This window comes from Tenrec ecaudatus, chromosome 2 (assembly GCF_050624435.1).
Source record: "Tenrec ecaudatus isolate mTenEca1 chromosome 2, mTenEca1.hap1, whole genome shotgun sequence".
NCBI lineage: Eukaryota > Metazoa > Chordata > Mammalia > Afrosoricida > Tenrecidae > Tenrec > Tenrec ecaudatus.
In genome coordinates this window covers 76,989,467-77,003,971 of record NC_134531.1, presented here as the reverse complement: position 1 = coordinate 77,003,971, position 14,505 = coordinate 76,989,467, and the positions used below count along the sequence as shown (strand labels likewise).

At 41.7% G+C, this 14,505-nt stretch overlaps 1 protein-coding gene across 1 annotated transcript in view; it reads left to right on the top strand.

Annotated features, from left to right (window-relative positions):
* The window catches only part of MTX3 (metaxin 3), a 42,370-nt gene extending 31,894 nt beyond the window's left edge, over window positions 1-10,476 (top strand). Inside the window, exon 8 of the mRNA XM_075541214.1 lies at window positions 9,396-10,476. Within this exon, the coding sequence (XP_075397329.1) occupies window positions 9,396-9,607 (212 nt within the window). The 3' untranslated portion in view covers window positions 9,608-10,476. The remainder of the gene's footprint in view (window positions 1-9,395) is intronic.
* Window positions 10,477-14,505: the final 4,029 nt, after the last annotated feature.

Here is a 14,505-nt window from a genome sequence, read left to right as displayed (position 1 = left end):
TGCTATTGGCAGCCCACCACATGACCCACTATGACACCAGAGCTCCTCCACACAGCATAATGGGGCTAGGACAAATATCTAGAGATTAAATACTTTCTCTAGGTCCTTGAGCGCCCTATTTATTTGTGTCTATTTATGAATAGCTGAAGGATCCTGGAGAGTGCCAAGGTTAATGCTCAGCTGCTAACTACAAGGTCAGCTGATTGACTCCACTCGCTGCTCCATCAAAGAAAAGACCTGAAGATCTGCGCTCATAAAGACCATAGCCTGTGACCATAGCTATGGGGCAGTTCTGTTTTGTCACACAGGGTCACTGAGATTCAGAAACAACCCAACAGCGCAATAACAACATATATAGCTAGGAAAAAGTCGGTGTGCATCCAGGATTGTTCAGCTAGTTAATTAGTAAACATTTCCCATTAACAAAGATTCAAATGAGGCTTAACTGAGTTTGTAAAAGGACTTATTTATTGCAAAGGTATTTGCAATGTGATTTCTCTTGTGATAAGCTACACTACTTGCTTTCATAAGTAAGGCCTTGTATGGTAATAAAATAATCAAGTCAATCACTGGGGTATATTCTTCTTGGTGGAGGATTTCAACTTCTGTAGTTCAGATAGTAGAATCCTCCCCCCCCCCCACCCCAACATAGGTCAGGGGCCCAGAGACCCGAGTCATGGTAAAGTAAAGAGTTATCGCTATAGAAAGCTTGGAAGATGCTGTGGAACATATTAGAAAGTACCTATTTATGAAAAATGTAATATTTTAAAGAGAATATTTAAGAAGGCTCAAATTTGCTGTTACCCTTCTCTTACCATCAAAACATAGTCACTGATCAAGTCCCAACTATTCCTCAAAATGGTCATCTGAACAGTCTCCATCTTCATGTACCTGTTGTATATATTTGTCATTCCTTTCCTGAACCACTCCTGCAGACAGGTGTTGGTCTCCAAGCTTCTGGTTTTACTCCATGCCAATCCAGTCTCTACTGTTCAAAAAGGGGGCTTCCTCAAACATTTACCACCTTCTACATGTTACTTATAGTTCTCCAGTCCAAGCTCCTTAATGTTGTTTATAAGTCATTTCATCATTTGGTTCTAGTTTAACCTCCCCCACCCCACCCACCCATCTTCACTACTGAAGATCCAACCACCTTAGTATGCAAACGCTTCTGAAAAGTCTTTAGATGAAGAGGTTCTGATGAGTAATAGGAAACATCACAAAATCAATTTAACATGACAAATCAGAAAATCTTTGGTGCATGGTAGCTGTTTTCATATTGCTAGGTTGCTGGAAGCAATGCCACTGCTGTTTCAAACACCAGTTGGGTCACCCATGGGAAACAGGTTTCTGCGAATCTTTCAGATGAAGAACAGCCTAGGACAAAGGAAGAGGCGACCCACTTCTGAGGGACTAGCCACGGAAACCAATGAGTTGCAGAGGAACGGTGTCTGATATTGTGCCAGGAGATGGTACCCTCAGCTTGGAAGGCACTCAAAATATGCCTAAGGAAGAGCTGCCTCCTTAAAGAGTTGACCTTAAAGACATGGATGGGGCCAAGCTTTCTGGTGGGGTGCGACTCAAAATGAGAAGAAACAGCTACAAACATTTATTAGTCATCTGAACATGGAATACGCAAAGCATGAATCTAGGGAAATTAGAAGCCTTCAAAATCAAAATGGAATGCATTGAGATATATATTCTAGGCATTAGTGAGCTGAAATGGGTTGGCATTGGTCATTTTGAGTTGGATAATCTTATGGGTAACTACACCTGGAATGGTCATTTCAAGTAAAATGACATCACCTTCATCACCGACCCATCTGTAAGCAACTGGACATCCCCTCACTGAAGGGTTGTAGGGAGGAGACGAGCCAGTCAGGGTGCAGGGTAGCAATGATGAAACATACAACTTTTCTCTAGTTCTTAAAAGATTCCTCCCCCCATTATCATGATCCCAATTCTACCTTACAAATCTGGCTAGACCACAGGATGTACACTGTACAGAACAGAGCTGGAAACACAGGGGACCAGGACATATAACCCCCTCAGGACCAATAATGAGTGTAGCGATACCAGGAGGGGAAAAGGTGTGGGGAGGAAGAGGGAACTGACCACAATGATCTACCTATAACCCCCTCCCTGGAGGACGGACAACAGAAAAGTGGGTGAAGGGAGACATCAGACAGTGTAAGATATGACATAATAAAAATAATAATAATTATAAATTATCAAGGGTTCATGAGGGAGCGGGGAGTGAGGAGGGAGGGAGAAAATGAAGAGCTGATATTAAGGGCTCAAGTAGAAAGCAAATATTTTGAGAATGATTATGGCAACAAATGTACAAATGTGCTTGACACAATAGATGTATGTACGGATTGTTATAAGAATTGTATGAGTCCCCAATAAAATGATTTAAAAACATTTCAAGATCAATCTCCAAGTACAATGGTATGTGTGATAGGATAGCATCTATATGTCTACAAGGAAGACCAATCACTACAGCTATCATCCACTTATTAAATCCAATGATGAAGAAACTGGAGAAGCCTACCAACTTCTTCAGTCTGAAATTGATCACACATACAATCAAGTTGCAGGAATAATTGCTAGTGATTGGAATGTGAAAGTTGGAAACCCTATGATTATCCAATTAGAATTGGCCAGTAGCAACCCATTTCAGCTCACTTCCATTTCAGTTACATGGATCAGCAGTTGAAAACTATGACCTTGGTGATAGAAACAAAGGTAGAGACAGCACGATAGAATGTTCAGTTTTGAACATTTCATTGTAGTTTGGGTGAGGGTTTACAGAACAGACTATTTGTTTTGCATTCAACAGTTCATGCACATTTTGTTTTATTGAGATGATTGCCATCCCTTAGGTGTAATCGTACTTACAAAATTTCCTTTCTGTTTCTTGTTTCTGTCTCTTTTTTTCTTAAACCTTCTAAACTTAGCCACCTCAAACGGTTAATGATACTAAGGTGTGCACACCTCACTATGGTTATTGTTCCCCTAACAGATCTATTATTTGGCTGAAAACTGAGCCACTGCGGTTCAGTGACAGACCCAGCAGATACGACTAACAAACATAAACTCAGGATTTCACCAATATCTATTCTACCAGTTAACCTGGTCTCGTCAATGCTTTTGAATTTTGTTGCATATTTCTCTCCTGTCCTATTTAGGGTGTTAGGGTAGGGGTAACCAGAACCATCTATTTCTTTTGGTCTCAGGATTGTGGAGAAGAGTGGTCACGTGGTTTGTTAGTCCATTGGCCTAACTGTGTTTCCTTGCATCTTCAATTTTCATCACTCTCTTTTCCTCCAGCCGGGGAGAAACCAACATTTCACCTTAAATGATCACCAATGAACTCTTAAGACCCCAGTTGCTCTTCACCAAAGTAGTAGGCAGAACTTTGCCTTTGTGGGCCATGTATCGCCAATTGGCCTTGATGTCCCCTGAGTCTATGATTCTGAGCCCGTAGGTCCAGGACTCATTCCCTCAAGTTGCTTGGTTATGTCTGAGAAGTTTTCATACTCTTGTTCCTATATGCTCCACTACTCTCAGAGTGGCATTTGCAACATAGGTCAATAAACATAGAAATATTCTCTGTCAACTCATATCTAATGGAGAACATAGTCCTATGCTACCTCAACCTCCAACAGCCATTCAACCTGTGTGTCTATCTGTGCATCGACTCATAGGTCACTGGTGTAGTGTCATTTCACATGCACCGGCATTTCCTGTGTTCCCTTTAGCTTTTGTATTCATCCCAGTGTCTTCTCTTTCCCGCCATCATTTTTTATGAACCTCTTTCTTATTATCTATTGCCTACCACCTCACTTAAATTGGGAAACCTTGGTGGCATAGTAGTTTGGCTGCTAACCAAAGATCAGCAGTTCAAAACCAGCAACCACTCAAAGGGAGAAACATGAGGCTTTCTACTCCCTTAAAGAAATGCCCAGGGGAATCCTTCATTGATTTGGTAGCAGTGAGTCACCCAAGTTAACATGTGATTACCCTTTAGTTTGTGACTTACCCTTCCTTCCACTCCCACCCCTGGCAAGCATCAAAGAATGTTCCTTTTAATGTGAAAACATTTTCTTCATCTTTTACAATAGTTAATTAACTCACTTAGCAGGATGCCCTCCAGGTTCACCCGTGTTATGAAGTGTTTCCTTGGAATTCTTTAGCTTTATTAGTTTGTTCTTTGTGTTCTTATTCTAGTGATGCTGGTTCATTTTCTTTGTGTTTTCTGGTCATTTTCTTCATTGCTGTTGTTTTAGTACTTACTAAATCTTTATGATTTTCCTCTTTTTATTTTGCTTGGAAAGTTTATTCATTTTCATTGCAGATACCTCTTTCCCCTCCCATAGCACTAACATTTAGTCCTATAGTGACTAAACATGGAATACACAGAAATAAATTTGACTGCATAGGTAAGAAGAAACCATGGAATAGCTCAGTATCATCAGCCAAAACAAGGCCAGGTTCCAAGGGTGGAACAGTTCAAGGGTGGAACTCATACACACGTTCAGATTGAAACTAAAGAAAATGAAAGCAAGTTCATGAGCACCAGGGAAATAACCATTAGTGTGTCCCACTTGACTTCAGGGATGATCTCAAGACGAGATTTGAGGGGTTGAACAAGAATGATTGAAGACCAGATGAGTTCTGGAACGGCACCAAGAACATCGTTCATGAAGAAAACAGTCATTTAAAAGACAGGACACAAACAGAAGACCAAAGTGCATGTCAGAGTAGACGCCAAAACTTGTTCTTAATATAGAGCATTTAAAGTGATTGAGAGAACCGATGAAGTAAAGACCTGAGCAGAACATTTCAAACGGTGGCTCAAGAAAATGATGTAAAGCACCATAGGAAATATGCCCCAAAGTGGAGTTAGAAAACCCAGAGGGGAAAAAAGAAAACCAAGAGGGAAGAACACACTCAGCATCTCTCAACTGAAGGGATGGAAGAAGAAATTCAAGCTTTGAGTTGAAATACTGAAGGATTCCATGAGCAAAATATTGAATGATGCAGGTAGCATCAAACGAAGATGAGAAGATTACACACAGTCACTGTACAGGAAAAAATGGATCAGTAACTATTTCAAGAAGTAGCATAAGATCAAGAACCCGGGGTAGGGGAAAAAAAAAAAAAGATCAGGAAGCCATGGTATTGAAGGAAGACGTCAAAGCTGCACTGAAGGGGTCAGTCAAAAATAAGGGTCCTAGAATTGGTGGAGAATGAATTGAAATATTTCAACAAAGTGTTGCAGCTCTGGAAGCAATTACCAGCTTATGCCAAAAATGTGGAAGACGGCTACCTGGCCCAATAACTGGAAGATAACCCTGTCTGTGTCCATTACAAATGAAAATGATCCAACAGGATGTGGAAATTATTGAACAATGTCATTAATATTATATGCAAATAAATTTTTGCGGACGATGATTTAAAAACCGTTTCGGCAGAGTATCACCAAGGAGATGTACTGCCAGGAATTCAAGCTGCATTCCAAAGAAGATATGCCACACGGGACAACATTGCTGATGTCAAATATATCTTGACTGGAAGCAGAGAATACCAGAAAGATGTGCACTTGTGTCTTGTTGGCTATGCAAAGACTCTAAGGATCACAACTAACTGTGGATAACATTGCAAAGAATGGGAATTCCTGAAGACTTAAGTGTGCTTATATGGCACTTATGTGGAATATAGACCAAGAGGCAGTTGCTGGAACAGAGTAAAAGGATTTTGCATCGTTTGAAATTAGAAAAAACATGCATCAGGGTTCTATCTTTTCATCATACTCATCCAATCTATATGCTGAGCAAATATTCAGAGAAGCTGGGCTTTATAAAACAGAATAAAGCATCAGGATTGGAGGAAAGCAACAACCTGAGTTATGCAGATGACACAACCCTGCTTGCTGAAGGAGAAGTTGAAGCATTTACTGATAAAAGCCAAAGACTACACTTTAAGTATGCATCCCAACTCAATGCAAAGAATACAAAAATCCTCACACTGGACCCATAGACAACATCGTGATAAGCAGAGAAAAGATTGAAGTCGTGGTTTTCATTTTGCTTACGTCGATGCTGTGGAGGCAGCCATCAATAACTCCAATGATGTATGAATTGATTGGACATATCTGCCATACACAATCTATTTAACACAAGCAAGATTAGATTAGAGGACAGTTTGTTAATGACCTGTGGTATACAAGTAAAACAACCTTGCTTGCTGAAAATGAGGAGGACTTGAAGCACTTGCTGGTGACGATCAGGATTTCAGCCTTCTAAATGGATTAGGACTCACTTGTAAAGAAGGCCAAAATTCTCACACCTGGACCAATAGGTTGCATCATGATAAATGGAGAAAAGGTTGAAGTTGTCAAGAATTTTGTCTTTCTTGGATCCGCAATCAATGTTCATGGAAGCAGCAGTCAAGAGACCAATGGACACACTGCATTGGGTAAATCTGTTATGCAAGTTCTCTTTAAAGTGTTGAAGAGCAAGGATGTCACTTTGGGGACTAAGGTGCACCTTCCCCAAACCCATATTTTCAGTTGTCTCATATGCATGTGAAAGTTGGACACCGAATAAGGAAGACTAAATAAAAATCAATCCATTCGAATTATGGTTCTGGCATAGAATATTGAAAGTACACAGACTGCGAAAAGAACAAACAGATCTGTTTTGGAAGAAGTACAGCCAGAATGCTCCTTAGAAGCAAGGATGGCTGGCATAGTTTAATCAATACAGTTTATTGAAGTTTCCTGTTATTTAAAGAAAGAAGCAGCAGCAGCAGCAAGGATGGCAAGAGTTCATCTCACATATTTTGGAAATATTGTCAGGAACCGCCGGTCCCTGCAAAAGTGACATCAAGGTTGGTAAAGTAGAGAGAGAGGGAACAAGCAGATGGCCCTAGCTGAGATGGATACAACAATGGGTCCAAGCATAACAACGATTGTGAAGCTAGCACAGGGATGGAGAGTCTTTCTGTTGTTCAGGGGATCACTATGAGTTGGAATCTATTTGACAGCAGCTAAAAACAGCCACAACATTTGTGAATGAAGGTCTGGAATGATGGATGAATGAGCACGGAGTAATTACATAATTTTTGTTTTGTGTGTTCAAATGAGAGCACAGTTTTAACTCTATGTCATAAGTGAATAAAAGTAGACTGAAAGAGTGGAGACCATGTAGTACATCAAGGAGCCCTGGTGGTACAGTGGTTATGTGTTGTGCTGCTAACCACAAGGTCAGCAGTTGGAAACTACCAGCTGTTCCAAGGAAGAGAGCTGAGGCTTTCTAATCCTGTACAGAGTTACAGACTCAGAAACCCACAGACCGGTTCCACCATGTCCTACAGGTTCGCTTCAAGTCAGCATCGACAATGAATGAGTTTGGATATAGTACATGACTTTGTAATAAAACACCATTTGCTTCATCATGGGACGTTGTATAATTCTGGTGAGGATGAGAGCTGTTGTTCCTTTCCCGTATCCCTTTCTAAGAAATCCCATCCTCACCCTGACACCCCTTGACTCAGTTTGTTGGGCCACACATGGAAACTAACTGAAACTGGACGGATTATGTTGTGTTTGTTTATGAACTCTGGTGGGGTACAGTGGGTTCCTCATGGTGCTGCTGACTACAAGGTCAACTGTTAAACTCAGCAGTCTCTCCACAGGAGAAAGATGAGGCTCTCTTCTCCTGTAAAGATTTGCATTCACAGAAACCCAAAGGGACGGTTATACTTTGTCCCACAGAGTCACTGTGAGTTGGAATCAATCCATTGGCAGTGTGTTATGAGCTTGCTTAGAGCTTAGAGTCAAGCAACGGATTCTTAAGGAAACTGCATTTCTTAACCTTCAAATATTTATTGAGCATCTAGAATGAATTGAGGCTTGGGATTATAATGATAAGACACAGTGCTCCTTGAAGAGGTTTATATCTCATTGGAGAAACGGAGAAACTTTTGAGACCTATACAGAGTGTTAGGCGCTGTGATATGGGAACTCTCAATTATCTCAGTAGCACATAGGAGAGGCACCTTGTGTAGCCGTGGAAAGGTAGAGGAAGCTTGCCAGAGGAGGTGATGTCTTAGCCAGAAAGAAGCTTAATAGCCCGAGGAGAGAGCAGGGGTGAGGGGAGAGGGTGTTCTTGGCTGAGCAATAGCAAATACAAACAGTGTGTTGATGCACTCTGGTGTGCAAGGGGAGAAGCGGGCTGAGGAGTGAGGGTAATCTCCGACATGAAGGCCGACCTCAGCACATGCGGTATTTGCATTTTCTCCTGAGGGGAATAAGAATTCTGAACAAGGGACTTCAACAGAGGAACACATGTTTAGATTTGCTCTCATGAAAGATCTCTTTGCCCTTGTGGGGAGAATGGATTAGAAGCAAGTTTACCAGTTAAGATATGGTTATAGAAATCCAGTCAAGAAATGATGGTGGTAGGAATAAGCACCAGCAAGCAAGGCTGTGTTGTTTGTATATCCCAGCTGAGGTCAGAGGGAGCTCATTTCTAGGATGGTGACAGGTGACAGGAGAGAGTAATAAAGGATGCCGTGGGCTCAGAGAAGTCAGGGCTGGAGGCATAGATCTGAGCATCAATTGTACAGAAGTCAATCCTTTGGGGGTGGCTAATGCCCAGTGAGTTTGTTTAAAATAAAGAGGTCCATGGGGTAGACCGCTCTATCTTTTAGCTCCATCAGCTGGATGAAGAAGAAGAACCTGCAAGAGAAACTGAGAAGATTTGACAAGAAAGCAAGTTGAAGAGCCATGTAGAAACTATACCATAGTGGAACCAAGGGAGGAGACACTTTCCAGAGCAGTCAAACAAATATGAGTACTCGAACAAAAAGATCCAAACACAGAGAACTTCAAGTGCAGTTAATTGTAGATTATTAACACATGAAAGATCTCTAAGTTGAACATTTCCCCTTAACAATCTAATTCACAGTATTCAGTTGCCTGTCCCTAAGAGTGCTGTGGAGTTCTTGGGTGGTGAAAACACACAAACACATGTGTTCAGCCACTTACTGAAAAGTTGGGGGTTCAAGTTCATCAGCCAGCCTTGGAAGAAAGGCATGGTGATCTACTTTTAAAAAATCAGCCATTGATATTTCCACCGTGACACACAGGGGGCCGTTGTGAGTCAGGGGCCGATCTGATGACAACTGGTGGGAAGGCCATGGTGGGCATGCCCTCTTCAGAAATGCTTTAAGGGCAGGGTCTAAACTCACAAGGTTTTTCTGCATCCGATTTTCAGATGTTCTTGCGTGTAAGCTTGTGAAGGGCGCTTGAATGTCAGACTTGAGGACATGGAAAAAAGTAGACATAAGGAAAATTTATATAAAAAATTGTTTTTAACTTTCAGGAAAGCATCAAACAACCCACCAAGTTGAACATTTCATGTGTGTTTATGACCTGCGGCAACCTGCCAGACATTTACTTATGAGCAAGAAGAAAAAGATGTGCCTGTTTGTCATCTCTCTGAGCATCCAACTTCTGAAGGCCACTTCAGCAACCAAAAAAGGAACTCTCCTTCATCAGTGGAGGACATATGTTGAAGAACAGAAACATTTGTAATAGGATCCAGGCCTTGTAATATTCATTAGACAATCAGATGCTGATGCCAGTGCGTAGTCATTTTTTTCCATTTTATTTTCAATGGTGCGAAGGTTCCTAAGAGGCTTGCATGTGATTGAATCTGGTACTTTAATCAGCATTTAAGTGTACTTTCAATATTAGTAACATCTTCCTCCCTCCTACTTACACTATGAAATGGACTCTCCTGGGTCTGATTTATGCTCCTTCTTATGAATGTTTAGTCAATTTAATACACACAGTGGACATATTCTGGGGGAAAATGTTGTCTTCTCAGCAGTGTCATTTTAAAGATTAGGTGTTGTTTAAAAACAAAGCCATCCCATTCATCACAATTACAAGGCAGGGACAACAGAGCTCTGCATTGTTTAATTAAAACTTGTCTTTCAAATATCTGCTCCTGCTTTTATGGCCTTACAAGAACCTGTGAGTTTCTGAAGATGAATTTGTGGCATCCTCATGCAGCTTAAGGTCAAGGAAAAACAAAGCAATACCTACTGAATGCTTTCCATTTAGGATGGTTTACTTACATGGTTACTGAAGTGGACTAGAAAATACAATGGCCCATAGGCAAGGCTGCCTCTTCTTGGGTCTAGGGACAGAGGCCCAAGCTCAGCCTAAAGTTAGGCTAGAGCAAGAGCACAGACATTTCTTTCCTTCTCTCAGGACAGACACAAGGTGCATGGATGGTGACAGAGGACATGGATCCCAGGCCACAGATACAAGGCTCAAGAATAGCTTGATTCATTTTTTATAACAATGAAGTTTCTAATGGCAAGTTCTTATTTCAGAGAGAAAGAGAAGGGGAGGGAGTGGGGAAGGAAGGAAGGAAGAAAGAAAAGCAAGATGGGGAGAAAAGCAGAACAGAAAGTGGGAGAGAAGGAGAGAGAGAGAGAGAGAGAGAGAGAGAGAGAGAGAGAGAGAGAGAGAGAGAGAGAGAGAGAGAGAGAGAGAGAAAGGAAGAAAAGGTACCCCTGTAATATCAGTACTTCCTTCTTGTGTCCCTTTCCTAACATACCAGTGTTTCTGGTGTGCCAAGGCTTCTAGGCTGATGCCCACCTGATTCTATCTGTACTATCTACACAATTTGTCTCTGGGACAGCTTTGCCCTTGCCTGTGTGACTCTCTGCTGTTGCTGGATGTGGAGTTGAGAACATCTCTTCCCTCTTCCTGGAGTGACCTTTGTGCCAGGTTGGCACAACTCTCTAAGGGAACAGTTCTCAGTTCCCGTCCCCTGGAGCCCTCACATCCATCTTCACCACCTCCGAGTAAAATAGAATTGCTTTCCAGTTTGCTGCTTCCGCTCCCTATTTCTTTTTCTTCTTCTTTATCTCCTTCTTCTACTGCTACTAGAATCATCTTCTGCTATGGGTGTGGGCTTTTGTTTCCAACAGCTTGGAAGGAAATTATCTTTGCTTTGTGCCCTTCCATAAATCTCTCCTGAGGCAGAAACACAGAGTCATCTAATAATTTCTAGAATGGGGGAGAGGGGAAAGTGAAAAACAGAGTGAATCATGGTTAGATTGATAGCCCCAAAATCCATCCAGAAACTCAAGTATCTCCCTGCCGCCGCCCCCCCCCTCTCTCTCTCTCTCTCACACACACACACACACACACACACACACACACACACACACACACCTCTCTTGGATGGATGCAGTATTTTGTTTGGAAATACCACCATGGGATTCTAGCCATATTTTATGATTTCCATGGCCCCCGGAGTCTGTGGTCCCTATATGCACGCCATATTAGAGGGACGGGCATGTGTCTATAGGCCACTGAGAGGAAATCACACTTCCCTTTAAATGAGAAAGGAGCCCTGGCAGAGTTAACTCAGTTTCACAACCCAAAAGAACAAGAGTAGCATCTGAGTGGCATGCTTACCTTTCTCTGAGTCATTCTGATGCAACCTTTGAGGTGCTGGAATGTGCTAGAATGTGGTGTGGGAGTCCTGCATAGAGCAAATGGTTAAGCCTGGAAGCTCAAGTCCACCAGAAGTGCTTGGAAGGCAACCTACTTCCCCCTTCCCTTCCCCCCGCCAAAATCAGTCATTGAAAACTATGCAGCACAGTTCTACTCTGATACACATAAGATAGCCATAAAGTCAGAGTCAGTTCTATGGCCTTTCATTATACTAGTTTATAAACTCCCAAGTAGTCCTAGGCAATGCTGCTACAAGTCAACATCTGCCCACCCATCACCTCTAACACACACACACACACACACACAAACAGGTTACTAATGTAGAGTTCTTTCTCCTCCCCTCAGAGAGACCTAGGAGTGAGTAGGGATACTGGGAATCTTGTAAACAGTTGGAAAAGGGAGAGAAGATGATCCAAGATCTAACAGAGGCCCTCCATGGTTTAGTGCCACCCAGATAATTTTACTGGAAGCCGCAGGCTATGTCACATGGTTAATCAAGTGCACAGTAGAGAGGATAAGAAAGTGCAAACAATAGCATACATTCTGTACCACAACTTTATGCTGCCACTACTTGGATATGTCGCAGACACTGGTCATCTCTTCCTTCTAAAGAGAGAGATAACTATTGTTAGGAGAATTAGGGGAAAGCTGTTAAAGAACCTGCAGTAGTTAAGATTTGTGTCAACTTAGTTAGGTCAGGTTCCTCAGTAGTTTGACAGGTAGGATGTAGTAATTACTCCATGCTGCGATCTACCATAATGTAATCTTTGGGGATGTGGCCTGCTTCCTATATATGTAGATGATATGGAAAAGCATGCTTGCTCTTTATAAGTCTGGATCTTGCATCTGGCTAGTCGCCTGACCTCTGGTTGTTTGGATTTGAGCCAGCACCTGCTGTATTACTTGCCAAGCATAGGCAGCAACAGCAGCTTGGTAATCTCACTTACCAACTTGGAATTTGTTTGCCTCTGTAGCCAGAAGCTTACTATCTAATCTTTTGATCTTGAGTTCATCAGTCGCTGCAACTACATGTTGCCTCCAGCCTGACATCTGACTCACAGACTTAAAACTTGCCTGATTCTACAAATGTATGAGCTATTTCCTTTATATAAATCTCTCTATTATACATATATATTTACATACATATGTATACATATATAAGCTCCACTGGTTTTGCTTCTTCAGAGAACCCAGTCTAAGACAGAACCTTAACCAAAATCTGTAAATAAGGGAGGATGGGGCGGAGGGGGGGGGAAGGGTTAAGAGGAGATGGCTGATTCAAGGAGTCAAGAAGAAAGGGTGTCTTGAAACTGTTTGTGGTAGAAATTGTACAATACTGCTCGATGTGATTGAACTAGGAAATGATATGATATCTATATTAGCTCCCAATGTAAACGGGTTTTTTTGGGGGAGAAATCCGTAAATAAGGAGGAGCCTGTATCTTCATCTGGCATTTCAATTGTGCACTGTGGTGGGATAAGATGAGCCTTTATCCAAATGGACCTGGATTTGAGTTTCAATATTAGTTCCTAACTGTGTAACCTTTTGAAAATTACTTGATCTTAAAAATAAATAAATAAATAAATAAAAATTACTTGATCTTGTTGCACCTCTTTTTCCTTATCTGTAGAATGGTGATAACAATTTTGAAAAGTACCTAGCATATTGGCTGCAATGTAATAAACAACAAATAATTGAGAGTGGCTGTTACAATTATCATCATCACTATTACTGGATCCCTAGATCTTACCAGTGAAAAGCCTGGGCAGGAATATGATACTGAAATTTCTTTTCCTTTCTTTTCTCTACCTTGAGATCCAACATCAGGCCAGGACAAGAGAAGAAAGGGTGTCACCACATGTCACGTGGATAACTTCTGTGAGGCCTCGGACAAGTGATCATTCTATGGTCACTCTTCAAAGTCGTCCTTGGATCATAATTTCTCTTAGAGTATTGAGCCCGAGTCTGCAAAAATTATGGCATTTGTTCAGTGTATGATGTGGAACAGCTGTGCTGGGCCAGAAATAGCTTGTCAAATGACGAATTTCATTGCCAAGTCAAAGTCACAGCTCACAGTGGGTTTGGAACCACAGGCACATCTAATAGGAGAGGTCTCTTTACAGGGCGACACCCCGCAATGTTTTCTCTTCAGAACTAGGAGAGGACCAATTTCTAGAGCATCCTCTGTGGCTGTTATGGAATAAGGACACAAGAAAAGACTCAGGGGGGAAGAGAATCCTCCTGAGCTGACATAGGTTCATCAAATCAAAATCCCAGCAGGAACTGGAAGTCATAGAACTGAAAAAATATCTTACTCCCACATCCTCTGCTGCCTATAGCATCTGTGGACATAATAGCTAAAGCTAAGTCCCCCCCAAACCAGGCCAACTAAAGGAAGAGATGCATTTAGTGGAAAAGTCATAACTATGACACCCTAATAAAGTGGTTAGATTATTTGCAGTGGATTTTAACTAGAAAAGGAAAGCACGGGCATATTTGGTTACCATCTACTTAACCAGGAAGTCATGAATCACGGAATGGTGGTGGTGGGAGAACCTCAAAGGTGTAGCACAGACTCCTCATCTTACCCAAAGGCTCAGAGCTAATTGTTGGCAGGTTCATAACCAAAACCCAGGACTCCTGATTCTCATCTGGGGCCCTTTCTATCATCCAGGCAGATGTGTAGGAGCATGTTTTCAGAGAGCACGTTGTGTTAGTCCGGAAAGACTAGAGAAACAAATCCATAGAAACTCATATGTGTATAAGAGAGAGTTTTATATAAAGAGTAATTGTACATTAAGAAAGTATCCCAACTAAGTCCAGTCCAAGCCCATAAGTCTGATATTAGCCATATGTCCAATATTGATCTATCAAGTCCTCTTCAGACTCACAAAACACATGCAGTGATGCCAAATGCAGGATGATCACAGGCAAGTGGGTAGAAAGTCTTTGGA